Genomic DNA, 14,341 nt, shown 5'->3' on the forward strand with positions numbered 1-14,341 from the left:
CAGATGCATTCCGCTCTGTGAGTTTCTCTGTGTCAAGGCTTCAGGAAGCAGGTAGTAAAGTAACTAAGGTTTTTCTTAGACTCAGCCATCAGCTCAGGCCGTCATGGGATTCCCCCTGGGGTTGCGAGTATGCAGAGGCTGTCAGAGGTTTTCAGCCCTCCCCCCACTCCTTGGTTGCTTATGACTCACTCAGTACAGAAGTCCACATCGCTTCGTGCCCTGCCCCCATTTCTCACTCCGAAAAACCACCCTAGTGAGCTTAACCAGGAAGCATTTTATAATTTGACACACGCTCTGTTCCCTTTCCTCCAGGCCTTGCATGTGCTGGTCCCGTGCCTGAAAAGCTCTGGTTCACCTGCCTCCCACATTGCTTCTCATCCTTGGGTCGCAGCTCAGAGGTCACTTCCTGAGGAAGCCTTTGCCTGTGCCTCACTGCAAGCTAGATGTCCCTTCCTCGGGGTTTCCATAGCGCTTGTTGGCTTTTTAGAATTGCTGGCGGTCTCAGTCTGCGCTCCTGAGCTCAGCGGGCCCCTGGCACGTAGTAGGTGCTTGGGAGGGTGTTGTCGGTAGGTCTATTTCTTCTTTGCCTGTGTAACTCTGTCCCTGAGCCAGTCTCGCTGGCAGGGACCCAGTACAGAGTCTTCTGGTATGTTTTGAAACTATTCAAAACCCCGATCGGGTAGATTTATGAAAATAGCAGTAGTTTGCCTTACTGTTGAAATCTTGAGAAATTGGGCAGCAGCTTCCCAGGAGAAACGAGGAATCTTGTGCTTTTTAAAATATATTTATTTTTTAAATTGCATAGGAATCTATGTACGGGGTGAAAATCACAGGGTGCATCTGTTGTAAGCAAATGTTTGTACTCACTTCGCCTGGTGAGACCGAGCACACACAGCACAGCCTCATTTCAGTGAGGGCAGAGGTGGGCGCCCGGGTGGCCCCGTCGGTTAAGCATCTGCCTCTGGCTCAGGTCGTGATCCCAGGGTCCTGGGATCGAGCCCTGCCCTGGGCTCCCTGCTCGGTGGGGAGTCTGCTTCTCCCTCTCCCTCTGTGCACGTGGTCTCTCTCTCTTTCTCTCTCAAATAAATAAAATCTTTTTTCTTTTTTTTTTTTTTAAGATTTTTTTTTTTTTTTTTTGACAGACAGATCATGAGTAGGCAGAGAGGCAGGCAGAGAGAGAGGAGGAGGAGGAGGCAGGCTCCCTGTTGAGCAGAGAGCTCGATACGGGACTCGATCCCAGGACCCTGAGATCATGACCTGAGCTGAAGGCAGAGGCTTTAACCACTGAGCCACCCAGGTGCCCCTCAAATAAATAAAATCTTTAAAAAAAATGAGTGAGGGCAGAGGTAATTTCCCTAGGACCCTGTTCATGGCCAGAAAGTTCACTTTAAATAATTTTTTTTCCGTGAAAATTTTTTCAAAGACACTCTCTCCCTTTAAAACCTCTGCCCCAACTCTGTTCTAAAACATAGCGAACAGGAATTCCGTACTTTTCTAATGGGTATGAGCGAGTGAGTGACTCACGGTTGTCATTGTTTGTGGCTGCTGGGTGCTGAGGGAACAGAAGCCTTTGTTCTCCCACCGAGCAGCAGAATGTGGGCTGAGCCCTTTGTGTACACGCACACGGGGTTTCTGGGCTCTTCCCTGTAGCCGGTGCCTCTGCTGCTGGCAGTGGGCCTGCCCAGGACTTGTTCCCGCGGTCAGTTTGCCGTTTTTATCCATTGCGAGCTGGGAATGTGGATCATCGGAGTTGCTTAAATTATTCTAGAGTGTGATATAATTAGGACCTTTGGGGCCTTTCCTGTGAACAGAGCAGGTAGAGATTTGCCTTGTGAACTCTGACTTCCGTCTGGGCCGATCTGAGATCTTCCAAATGCTTTCCTCCTGCGTGTCTGCTCCCTGCTGGTTACACACCACGCGTGTGGCCTGTGCAAGGTGAATCATCACTGGCAACAGCTTGGCGGGTTGGGGGGGGGGGTCCTGCACCTGTTAGATCCACCAAAGGCTTATGAGGGGCACTTGTCAGGTGTCCGGGGACTGACCGAGGGGCCAGAGGTGAGAGCATGCATGTGGGCTGGATACAGCACTGTGGCCAGGGAAAGATTTTGGTGAGACTGACTGTAGGCTCTGAATATTCCAGTGAGCATTTCCTTGTCATCCAGACTAAAACCGTGATTGATCATCAGCTCAGGTTTAAGGCAGAACTTAGTCATTGTGGTCTTGCATTTATTTATGTCTGTGGATTAGGACCTCTGGGGCCAAGGAAAAGGTCTCCAGGTAACAAAAGGCTTTAGTCTGAATTTTTTTCCATTTCAGACATTGATGAAGTTCTGTATTTTATCAGCAAAGAGAAGGGCTTGACCGTCTCCCTGCACGTGCAGTGCCAGACCTTAAGCATATTCTTAGGACTGTGGATCTGAGTGCTCTCAGGGGTCCCCGAGCCCCAGTCCCCCAACCCGTCCTGCCCACCTGCAAGGTGATAACGGGGTGGGGTGCAGCTTTGGTTCAGCGAATGCCCAGCCCCCATACCTGAGACTCAGCCGTGATCTCGGGAAAAGCCATGTTGAGCTGCTTCTCGGGAGAAATATTAGGACAAGATCACACATCACTCCACACAGGTTACACCCAGGGACTGGAAACGAACCATGACACTAATTCCTGGGGCTCTGGCTGGGTTGGGTTTGCTTGTCCCAGCGGTTCCTGGGGATATGTTGGGCCGTTTTTGCCCAGAGTGAGTGGGTGCTGGTAAGTCGGTCAAGAAAACCGAGCTATTGGTGGCTTGTCGCCTCTCCCCCCAGTAGAACAGGACATGATAAGAAAGGGAGAGCCCCGTGGAATTTTTCACCTGGCAGCAAACTTGCACGTCACCCAGCTCATGGCATCGGAAAGTGGAGAGACAAGTGGAGAGACGGTTTCGTAGATACGGAGACCAAGGCTGCGAGACAGAGTTCGGCTGGTCAGAGCCACACCTCTCTGGGTGACGGAGCCGGTGTGGAGCCCAGTATCTGACTCTGTTTATTTACGTGATCAAAATCAATTAGGCCGGCCGAGGAGGGTGTGTGAGGCCTCAACCCATAATCGGAGAGACACAGTGCGAAACGGCGAAATGAGAGTGTTTTGGCAAAATGGAGGCGGACTGGAAGGACAGAGGCATGGGAGAACGGGGTATTGGGACTGGCTGTTTTGGGGTCGTGAGAAAGTAGAATGGCAAAGCCTTTCTGCGGGGCAGTTTATTAAAGAAGGAAGGAGGGACGCGCATACTTAGCCACGAGGTGTTCTCTGTAGCAGTGTTCACATCAAAATACCGAAGACTTGAACCTTTGAAGGGGATTGATTAAGTGTTTGGCCTTTGTACAAAGTCAACATGAGACCATCACAAATGATGCATACAGGGGCGCCTAGGGGGCTCAGTCGATTGAGTAAGCGTCTGCCTTCAGCTTGGGTTGTGATCTCAGGGTCCTGGGATTGAGCCCTGCGTCGGGCTCTCTGCTCACCTGGGAGCCTGCTTATCGCTTTCCCTCTGCCCTTCTCCCCACTTGTGCTCACTCACTCTCTTCCTCCCTCTCTCGCAAATGAATAAAACCGTAAAAAAAAATGACACGTATATATTTGGGATTTGCTCTAGAATACTCCAGCCACACACTGATACAGAGGACGTGGGGGAGGGGTGTGGAACCGATGGGTAAACTGTTGATTCTGTGAGGTGGGGGGGATGGAGTGGGGGGTTTTGCAGCTGCGCTCCCATGTCTGTTTGACATTCTGCATGATGAAAAGGTGGAGTTCCTTGCAGCCTTATTTTGGAGGACTCTATTTCCCGTGGGGAGTACTCTCTCCCCTGTGCTTTGCTTCCCACACACGAAAAAGAGCTGCTGGTTATGCGGTTCATTCATTATCATGAGAGGATATTTATGTTATCGGAATGGAAAAGGGCCACAGATAGCTACGGATGGAATTTTCATTTGTTAAAAAAAAAAAAAAAAAATCACCCATATGAAGAAAACAGGTGGGAGTATGTTGACCTAGATGAATATCACTGGGCAGAAAGACTACCGTTTTCCTAGCTGGGTTTCCCCTCCCTCCCCCCTGCAGCAGGCAGAGATCCCCGGTGAAACTTCACGAACAGTTGAGCTTTACTAGATGTGTTGTTCTTTGGTTTAGGGAAGAGCATGGAAGAAATCAAGAAGCTGCTGCTGCTGGTGCTGGGTTGTGCCGTCCAGGTAAGGACTGGGCCAGCGACGGGGAGGTCCACTTCTCAGCCGTCTTGGGCTGGGGTTCCTGAGGGAGGAGTTTTAGGGTTCCTGAGAGCGCGGTGGCCACTGTGTCTGGTACAAGGCACCATGGGCCAGACAGCAGGTGGGGACCCGTGGGCCAGGATGCTGTTAGCACACTGTTCCCAGTATCGAAGCATCCAGAGATCTAGAGGAGCATCAGTAAACTAGAGCCTGTGGCCACGTTGGCTTGTGGCCAGCTTTTTTTTTTTTTTTTTTAAACATCTGGCCCTTTACAGATGAAGTTGGCCAGCTTCTGGTCAAGACCCGGTGTTTTTGTTCTTTGATTGTTTAAGAATCCCCCCCCGGAGAACTGATTTAAATTACAGATTTCGGCATCCCCACCCCCCCACCTGACCTGGTGTTGTCAGTCTGGGATGAGCTTTTTCAAAATCACCCCCCAGGTGATTCTGCTGTAGGTCTGACAACTTCTAAGGAAACCTCCGTGGGAGGGCTGGTGGGTGGACAGGAGCTTGCTTGGTTGTGAAGGAGAAAGCCAGGAGAAGGCTTGGGTAGCTGGCCAGTTTGGTCTGAAACCGTACTTTTAGGCGGTGGGGTGGCCCTAGGTCGCCCTCGAACGATGCTTCCTTTAATGCCTGTAACCCTCCACAGTGTGAGAGGAAAGAGGAATTTATCGAAAGAATCAAACAGCTGGACATTGAGACCCAAGCTGGGATCGTGGCCCATATACAGGAGGTAGGTGTGTGGCTCTGGGGGGCGTGGCTATAGACTGCTCCTGTGGCCACCCGGACCGGAGCACGCTCCACTGGCGCAAAGCTTACCGAGTAGATCACCTGTTAATGATCTTGCCACTAATAAGATGCAGATGCCTCAGACACATTGATTCTATTTGGAAAGGTAACCATCGGCAAGCTAAAACGGGATAAAAATAAGAAAAAAAAATTTTTTTAAACCCTCAATCAAGTCTTCTTTTGCCTCTTCTTCTTGCCTAATATGGACTCAGACTATTTTTAAGAGCTGTCAAGTGGTTTAGGCTCAGAATTTGATTTACAGACCCTGAGGATGTCTTCTGGCAAATGTCACCCTCCTTCGAATGGTAGTTCTTTATAGAGAGATTCTCCGCCTCTGTTGGTGACACGGCAGAGAACAAGCCGCCCCCACTTGGGGAGGTAAAACCCAGCAAGTCCCAGGGGGCTGTGAGGAGACCAGGCCTCCTGGGTCGGGAGGGCTCTGCACCGAGAGCAGCCCCTCCACCATTGCCCTTAGGTGGACGTGGTTTCACTGGAAAGGCAAGAGCCCACCTGATTTCTTCCCCCAACCACCACCCCACCCTGTCTCCAGAAGGATCACTGTATGCTTTAATCACATCCGGAGATACAGTTCAGCCTGCGGCAAAGACACAGCGGGAGCCCATAGGAGCAGGTGGATAACCGGCAGGGGCACCTGGGGGCAGAGCTCCCCGTGCCAGCACAAGGGACCGCAGCTCCTGGGCTTAGGGGCTCCCACAGCTGCGCAGGGCATGGTGCATGGGGCTGGTGAGTTCTGAGCCAGGATTGGAAGCAGGAGATGGAGGCAGCTCGCCACAGGGAGGGTCCGTCAGGGAAAGGCAGTAATGTAGCAGATATTCTCAGCCCCCGTATCGGGCTGAGCGACGGTGAGGCTCAGAATGATTCTGCTCTTTAATTTTCCTTGCGTGTCTGTGTGTTTGGAAAATAGCGTTTATTCCGGGACCTGGGTCCTTGAGACTCGCTGGTCCTTTCCACTTGCTGCCTTTCCTGCTCAGACAGCGGGAATATTAGAGAGGTAGAAGGGATGTAGCCAGAAAGGAGTCCTGTATCTCTCTCAGGCTGGTGGAGGGGCCTGGCCTTCATGATTGGCTGGGTGCTGCTTAGACGTCCAGGTGTGCAGAACTGGGGGAGGATGGGCACCAGCCTTTAAAAGCTCCTTGGGCGACTGACGTATTCCCGGGGTTGAGCCCCTGTGCTCCTTCCTCAGAGGCCTTTCCCCAGCCTCGGCTTGGGGTAGGCCTAGCACTCAGCCTCTACTCCTCGTCCTGAGACTGCCCTGGACCACGGGCTGAGATTTCTCCTGATCCTTCATGATCAGCTGGATCTGTTTTTCCTTTGTAAGGTGAGGAGAGGTAAGAAAGGGCGTGCCTTTTGAGAAACTAAAGGACTCTTTCTTTTTTTTTTTAAGATTTTATTTATCTGAGAGAGAGAAAGCATAAGCAGGGGGAGCAGGAGATGGAGAAGCTTAGCAGGGAGCGCAATGTAGGACTCGATCCCAGGACCCTGGGATCATGACCTGAGCCAGAGGCAGACACTAAACCGACTGAGCCATCCAGGCGCCCCTCTGCCTTTCATTTTTGTTTAACTATTTTCTGTCTCTTTGCACGGCTCTGAAAAATTTAAGAACGATTTTGGTGTGCCTCACTGAGTGGATAGCCCTGATTTTTTATTTTCCTGTTGAGACCTGTGTCCGAGATTACTTCTCTTCCCAAACTGAAACATCAGGTACTCAAAACAGGGGCCTTGTGCACCCCTTGGCAGGTCTGGAAGGGGAGGAGGTGAGAAGTCAGGCCGGCAGAAACCACGGAGAGGCAGCCCAGTACAAACGTAGCCGTGGGCCTCCGCTCACACCTGTCGGAAAGGGGAAGATCTCACATGATCTTTGGGGCTAAGATACAGTTTTACCTGAAGATTGCTTTAAATTGATTCAGACCTATTTCCTGCCCCCAAATAAAATTGTCGTGTGCCCAACATTCTGGCAGAAGAGTTTGGTTTAACATTTGTTGTATTCCCATTGGGTTGGAAGTAGTAACACACAGTCCCTCTCCTCCCCCTCGGAGCCCCTGAGGCTTCCCTGCCTTGTGTTGGAAGCTGGCAGTGCTCCGGGAACAGCGTCAGAGGACTCTTTAGGGAAATACCATACTGGAGGAGTGCTTTTTGTCATTAAAGCCAACCCCCGGGTCCTCATTTCAGGCAGTGTTGAAAACGGGAGTGACTTGCTGACGGGAGCTGGCACTTCCTTATGCGGCCCCGTTCCCACAGCAGAGGGCTTGTCCATGAAGGGCTGCTGGTGTCTGTGGGGCAAGTCAGCCAGCCGGAGGTGGATGCTCCTGGCCGGCCTCCGCAGCGCCTCCCCCTGTGCCCACAGGTGACCCACAACCAGGAGAACGTGTTTGACCTGCAGTGGCTGGAGCTCCCGGACGTGGCCCCAGAGGAGCTGGAGGCCCTCTCAAGGAACATGGTGTTTCATCTCAGGAGGCTCATCGATGAACGAGACGAATGCACAGAGGTGCGTCCCCTGACACCAGTGGGAGAAGGTTCTAGAAATGCCAAGCTGGTCAAGGGGGACTCCTCCATTCATATGCTCCTGGTCTTCCCACTGAATATTTCGTCTCTTAAAACTCCTACCCCCTTTCTCCTGCCTCCCTCTCTCGGGGTGTCTGGCTCCCAGCGGGGGTTATACTCCTTGTCTTCTGATGTGTGTGGCCGCGTTGGGGGGGGGCACGGGCACCGTGTGGGCTGCACTGGTGAGACTGCTTCCCCCTGCCCCCCCGCCACAGTTGATCGTGGACCTGACCCAGGAGCGGGACTACCTGCAGGCGCAGCAGCCACCCAGCCCGCTCAAGTCGTCCAGCACCGAGTCCACCCCCAGCCCCACCAGCAGCCTCTCCAGCGAGGACAAGCAGCACCTGGCCGTGGAGCTGGCCGACACCAAGGCCAGGCTGCGCCGTGTCAGGCAGGAACTGTGAGTCTCCAGTGACCCCGGGCTGCCATTCTGCTGTCGTGTGGGGGCTCGCCAGCACAGTCTGTCGTGCCATCTCCCTTGGCGCGGTGTGGCTGACCAGAGCGCGCTGGTGTGGGCCCCAGTGTCAGCGGGGCTCGGCTCTGCCCTGAGCTTGGTCGCAGTTTGAACATGGCCCGGTCGCCTCCCTGTCTGGGCTCCTGCGAGTCCAGGTTACAGATCGTCTGTCCACACCCGTCTGGTCAGGGGCAGGAATAATCACACCCGGGGAGGTTTTCTTGCCTGGAGGGAGGATGTGGCTCCCCCCATCAGGTGAACCTGTTGTCCCCTCTTTCCTGCAGCAGGTGAAGTGACATTCACTTCACCCCACCCTGGGAGCTGCCTGCCTCCCCCTGGCTGCCTGCCTGGCTGTGGGGGATGCACCTGTAGTTAGAGCCTTCTTACCTGCCCGCACCCTCAGAAGGAAATCTGGTGTCTGGTGGGGGGTGTTTGAGAGCAGGTTTTTAAAGGTTAGAAATGGGAGAAGAATTTGAGTAGGAACATTTTGGCGGGCTCGGTCTGCAGACTGCCCTCCTGGCTCCCGGAAGTGTCCCCTTCCCTCTCCCTGCTGTGGTCTCGTGAGGTGGGGGGCTGGTGGGGTTGCTAACTGAGAAGGGCTCACCATGGTGCCTCCACGTCGCCCCCAGGGAGGAGAAGACGGAGCAGCTTGGGGACACCAGGCACGAGGTGGACCAGCTGGTGCTAGAGCTGCAGAAAGTCAAGCAGGAGGTGAGTGGGAGGGGCTGTGCACATGTCTGGGGGCTCCCCCAGAACTGTGGCCTGGAGGTTTGGGAATGTGGCCTCAGGAGCTTCCAGCGAAGGCCTCTGTTTCTGTCTGGCCCAAAGCAGCACAGCCCGAGAGCCAGTTGTCCTAAGAACTGCTTTAGTGGGGGAGTGACCATGTGTGTGTGGGGGGACCCCCCCCCCAACATGGACGTGCTCGGCCACCAGAACCTGGCTTCTCCTGGGGTGTCCTGGAAATGTTACACCCCTGGGGCTCGACCCCTCCTCCCTCTGCAGAGGGATGCCCTGAGCTGGGTTCCCCTGCCTTTTCCCACCTTCCAGAACATCCAGCTGGCGGCTGACGCCCGCTCTGCTCGCGCCTACCGAGACGAGCTAGACTCCCTGAGGGAGAAGGCGAACCGCGTGGAGAGGCTGGAGATGGAGCTCGTGCGCTGCAAGGAGAAGCTGCATGACGTGGACTTCTACAAGGCCCGCATGGAGGTGAGCCCACGCCTCCCAGACGCATCTGCCAGGTGTGGGGAAAAGGGAGCCATGGGATCTCCACGGCGATACTTCCCTGGAAGGTCCCCCTCTGTGCTCCCTGCCTGGCTGGAGGTGGGGAGGGCAGTGGGAGGAGGGAGAGCTCCTGTAATGAAGTCCTCTGATTTCTTTTAGCATTTTTCCTTCTCCTGCTTCATACCACAGTGATGACCTTCTACTCAAGGATTTTTCTTTTTCTTCTTCTTGCTGTTTTTGGTGGTTAACTCTTGCTAGAACTCCGTTTTTTCATCCTTAAAATAGAGATAGTCCTACCACTTCATGAGGTTTTTTGTTTTGTTTTGTTTTGTTTTTTCAGATGAAAGGGGCAGAATTCCTGGCACTTGGGCTGGTCCCATAGTAAGCCCTCAGTTGTGGAATCCACTCGGATCCTGAGGTTTTGGGTGGATGGTGGCGGGGAGGGCATCAGGGCTAATGGGACTGGAGACCAAGACCCAGGTGATGCCTCAGTCTTTCACCCCAACTGCCTCATGTCAGCTGCAGGTTCTAAGACCCTTTTTTCCAAGGCTTCAGGGGTTTTGCCCCCATCACTAACACCGGGGGCTCTGGAAGTAGTTGCTCTGGGCTGGTAGAATCAGGATGTCAGTGCATACCAAGTGGGCTTGTTTGGTAAGAAATAATCCCACTTGCCACTCAGGAGGTTTTGAGGGGACTGAGCACAGGTCTGGGGAGCACAGTGGTCCTCTCCCAGCCGTGCTGCTGGCAGGCATGCTTGGGGAAGGCTGTGTGGCTGAAGACCAGACAGGCTCTCCTGCAGCAGGCAGGGCCTGCCCCGGGGCCATGGGAGGAGGGTGGGAGGCCGTAGGGGCAGGGCCTGTTTGTTGCCCAAGGAGTATCTGTTCCCTGAGGAATGTGACACCCTACCTCCTGCGGAGAAGGCGCCTTTGGTGCTGCTGCCTTGGCCTGAGCCTGGGGTGCGTGTGGGACGCCAGCTCTTTGTTCTGGAAATGGTTGGCTGGTTGGCTGGCCATGCTGAATTTGAAAGGCATAAATCCTGAGACAGACAGGTTGTGGGACGTGGGCACACAGCAGGGCCTCTCCTCACTTTACTAGAAATGCCATAGTTGGGAGAAGGAGAGACAGTCCTTCATGTTTGCCCAGACCACTGCCCTAGCCGCGCCTCCTGCACACTGGTGCCTGGCGGGGGCGGGGGGCACCCGATGCAGCCCCCAGGTGGGATCAGGGGCAGAGTGTGATTCCCACCTCTTCCCCCAGCTCTGTCCCTTGAGGTGATGGGTGTCAGGATCCAGCCTCTAATCTCCGTGCTCATGCCTGGTCCTGTCCGAGCGGCCTTGTGCAGTCCTCCAGACACAGCCTGTGAAACGTTCGTGGCGTGCGAAGCTAGAGCAGCAGTGAGGGATCTAGATGCAGGATGACACGTGCCCTGCTTCACGGAGCTCCCAGACTTTGAGGGTTTCTCCTGGGACCCCCAGTCTGATTTTTCCAGTTCTCATGTTTCATGGCTCTCTGCGGCAACCACGACATTTTTCACCTTGATGCATGTCCTAGTGAAGAGCTACCGTGAAACCAGTAGTGCTTGAAATTTTGCTTTAGTTTTTTTAGCCACGAAAGAAATAGCGTGCGTCTCCGTGAGGTGTTTACTTGGGGGCAGGTGGCAGGTTTGCAGATGCTTTGCCGCCTAGGCTGGCTGATGCCCTGGGACTGGTCCGCAGAGTTCAGACTGCCGGAGAGAGAATGAGTCGTGCTGTGCTGTGATGCCCGTGATAACAGGGATCAGCGGATGGCAGTACGTGGGCACTCCTCCTTAGATCTTGCTCACTGTCTGGAGGGGAGTCCCAAGCCTCCACGTGGAAGGTACCTGCCATCCTCAGGAAGCGTGTCAGTGAGGGGAACAGTGTGGTTTCTGTTTCAGAAAGTTCACTGGGGTTGCTGGGTGGGGAACGGATCACGGGCTGTCAGGAAGCCACGGGCTATGAGAAGTCTACCAGCCAGGTATCACCCGCCCGGACGGGCCCACCTCCTCCTGCCCGCTCCCTGCCACAAAGCCAGGAGGGGCTGAGCAGGAGTAGAGCAACAGCTGTGTGCTTTTGTTCATTTCTCACAGCAGCTCCGGGGACGCGCTGAGCTTTGGGCCGTTGCATGGACCACGCGGGGTCGATGGCATCCCGTGCAGACCCGGGTCTGCCTCATGTTCCAGGCTCCTTTTCTGCTGCAGCTTCTCTCGCTCCCACTGGCAAAGGCCCCAAGGTGGGGAGTGTGTTTGCTGTGATTGTGGCTCCATGCTCAGCATCTAGACCAGTGGACAGATACTTGCTGAAAGAATGCTGTCTGGGGTTTTCCTGGGGCAGCGTCTGCAGAGCTGGCTGCCGCTGGGCCACGTGGAGTATCCTCCTCCCAGACCCCTGCCTAGACCCCTGACCCCTAGCTGGCCGCCCACCAGAGCACTTGGCTCTATGCTGGGAGTGAACCTGGAATGCCGCTCAGAGACCTCAAAGCAGGCTGCTTTCGGAGGAGAGCCAGCAGTATTGGGGGCCTCCAGGGATGGAGGTAGGCCGTCTGGCCCCAAATATGGGGACCTAGGCCTGGGCCACTTGGTCCCCCCCAGTGCTTTGTGTCAGGGGCAACACTGCCTTGATGCACAGGTGTGTTGGATGGGCCCATGCTTGTGTTTCAGTAAGCAGGGTTGCCCAGCTTTGATGGAAAATCAGATTTTCCAGGGTGTGCTGATGCCCATTCCCAAGGGATTCACCATAGGATTCCCGAACAACTTCTAGACAATGAGAAGTGTGCAGTGACAGACAGAAATGTGGCTGTGACTTAAGATCGACCTTGGTGTACATATCCAAAAACCAAAGACCAAATGGACAGAGGGCTGGGTAGATGGGCGGACGTGTGACAAGGAGAGAGCAGAACATTAATTACGAATCTAGGTGGTCTGTGCAAGACGCTCAGAATACTTCAAGTTTTCAGGGTACTTTAAATTTCCATAACAAAATACAGGGAGGGGTAGAAAGTAAAAAGATAGCAGTGGGCATTAACTGTTTTGAATAAGCTGATTCGGGATTAACATCAACTTACTAATGAGATAATGTAAAATATTAATCAGTTTCAAGCTGTGAAACCACTCCACGGGGAGTGTTAGATCATCTCTGTTTCTCAAGATGTGGTCTGTATCCACCTGGGGCCGTGTCCCCATCTGTTCAGGTTGCCTGTTCAAAATGCAGATTCCTGGGTACCACCTTTGGTCCTGGGAGAGGACCCCGGGAATGTGCATTCTGCGGGCTCGCTCTCAGATGGCTCTTCTGCTCTGCCAGGCACGAGGCCCCCAGTCGTTGATGGACAGGGTGCTTTCTCCTTCCTGCTGGCTTTTCTGGGCCAGAGATGGGGTGGGCGGGGTGGACGGCAGGTCTGTGGGTGGACCTTGGGGGGAGGCCTTCTGTGTGCCCCTGGAGCCCCTGAGGGCAGGGACCGGGTCTTAACTGGACTGCATGCCCCGGGGCCTGGCACTCACTGGGCGTTTCATAATCACCCCACAAGTCAGGCAGAGCCCCATTGCTCAGCGATGGAGAAACTTAGCCTGGGGAGAAGGACAGGAAGGATCAAGAGCTCTTGTCCCCTCCAGGAGGGAGTGGTGTTAGGTGATTGTTGTGTTCATGCCCGCTCATGCTGTGGATATCTACCCCATAGGGGACTCACTTCTAGACACAGGGCGTGGCAGGTGGCCCAGGTGCCTTCCCAGAGATCCTGGCCAGTCTCACTGAGGAGAAACACGATAACCTGTGTCATGGGGGGCAGCAAGTGTTAGTGCCGCATGGGAGGAAACTTTCGATCAAAGGCCTTGGAGTTCAGGGCAAGGGCAGGGTTAATTTTGGTTTGAAAAATATGGACCATGAGTTTCCATGTTTTGTTGTTACACTCCTGGCAGCTCTTCTGTGGCTCATAGTCTGGTTTGTATGAGGGCTCACGCAGCAGGAGACCGGCATGGAGGGAAGCCTGGGGTGGGTGCACCGGTGGTCCTGACTCCCCTTTGCAAGCTGGTGACCCCCCCCCCCACTCCTGCCAGCAGGGCATGTGGGAGGAGGACAGAGGCAGAGCTGCTTCCTGGAGGTTCGTCTTGTCCCACAGTTTGCTTTTGGCTGAAATTCCCAACAGCAAAGGGCAGGTGCCTCGCTACCGCCTGCGTCTTAAGCAGAATAAAAGTAAGACGGGCCTTGTCCTCACTCTTCTGAGATTGATGGCTTTCTGGGCAGTGCTGGCTCCAAAGTCAACTCAGTCTGAGAGGTGGAGACTGAGCAGGGCACAGTCCTAGCTGCCACACACCCTGCTGGGTTGTTGAGGGAGGCTTGCCCCCATCTGTAAAAGGGGGTGCTCTGGCATCGTGTTTCCAGTGCACTTATCCTAGCGAGACCCGGGAACTGACCGATCCTGCACCAAGGGGTGGGGTGGGTTGTTGGGAGAGCAGTTAGCAGCTGGATTCGTGAGCAGTCCACCCCAGCCCCGCCTGGCCCCAGGGGCTCCCCATCCTCCAGAGCCCATTTCCCCACCTGCCAGCATGTCCTTGCCGCTGCCCAAAGGCAGGCTGAAGAGTGAGGGCCTCTGCCCACCTTCTCTGTCGTTGGTCATTGACCCCAGGGCCTGCCCCCAAGATGCCCTCCACAAGCATCTGAACCGGCCGCTCAGCCTCCATCTGTCCTCGTTCATACCCCTCTGTCCTGCCACCATGGTGACCCTTCTAAGAGTTCCTCGGGCATCTGTGCATTGCTCTGGGGTTAAAATCCACACTCTGCCTTGTCCAGCACTCACCCACTTCAGGTCTCCCCATTGCCCCACTGAGGCATCCTGGGCCCAGTCTGTCTCCTCCAGCAAGGCCAGATGAGGAGAGGATAGGTCAAGCTCTGCGGGTCTTTCCGAAGCTTCTCATTTCCTGTAGGCCCCCTGCATAGCCCCAGCAGTGTTCAACCCGTGGGGCTGTGATGGTGAGTGTTCCTCTGTCGCCACCAGCTTGTGCCTCACTGACCTAGAGCTTGAGTCCTCGAGCATGTTGTGTAGCTTGGGGATGGGCAAACTACAGTCCATCAAGG

General features: G+C 54.5%; 1 protein-coding gene across 3 annotated transcripts in view; it reads left to right on the forward strand.

Annotated features, from left to right (window-relative positions):
* CCDC88C (coiled-coil domain containing 88C) overlaps positions 1-14,341 on the forward strand; it is a 125,376-nt gene that overhangs the window by 59,890 nt on the left and 51,145 nt on the right. For all 3 annotated transcript variants that reach the window (XM_047735977.1, XM_047735976.1, XM_047735975.1), the window contains 6 exons: positions 4,159-4,217; positions 4,881-4,964; positions 7,386-7,526; positions 7,798-7,982; positions 8,666-8,747; positions 9,084-9,242. In XM_047735977.1, coding sequence (XP_047591933.1) covers positions 4,159-4,217; positions 4,881-4,964; positions 7,386-7,526; positions 7,798-7,982; positions 8,666-8,747; positions 9,084-9,242 — 710 coding nt within the window. The remainder of the gene's footprint in view (positions 1-4,158; positions 4,218-4,880; positions 4,965-7,385; positions 7,527-7,797; positions 7,983-8,665; positions 8,748-9,083; positions 9,243-14,341) is intronic.

This window comes from Lutra lutra, chromosome 7, assembly GCF_902655055.1.
Source record: "Lutra lutra chromosome 7, mLutLut1.2, whole genome shotgun sequence".
NCBI lineage: Eukaryota > Metazoa > Chordata > Mammalia > Carnivora > Mustelidae > Lutra > Lutra lutra.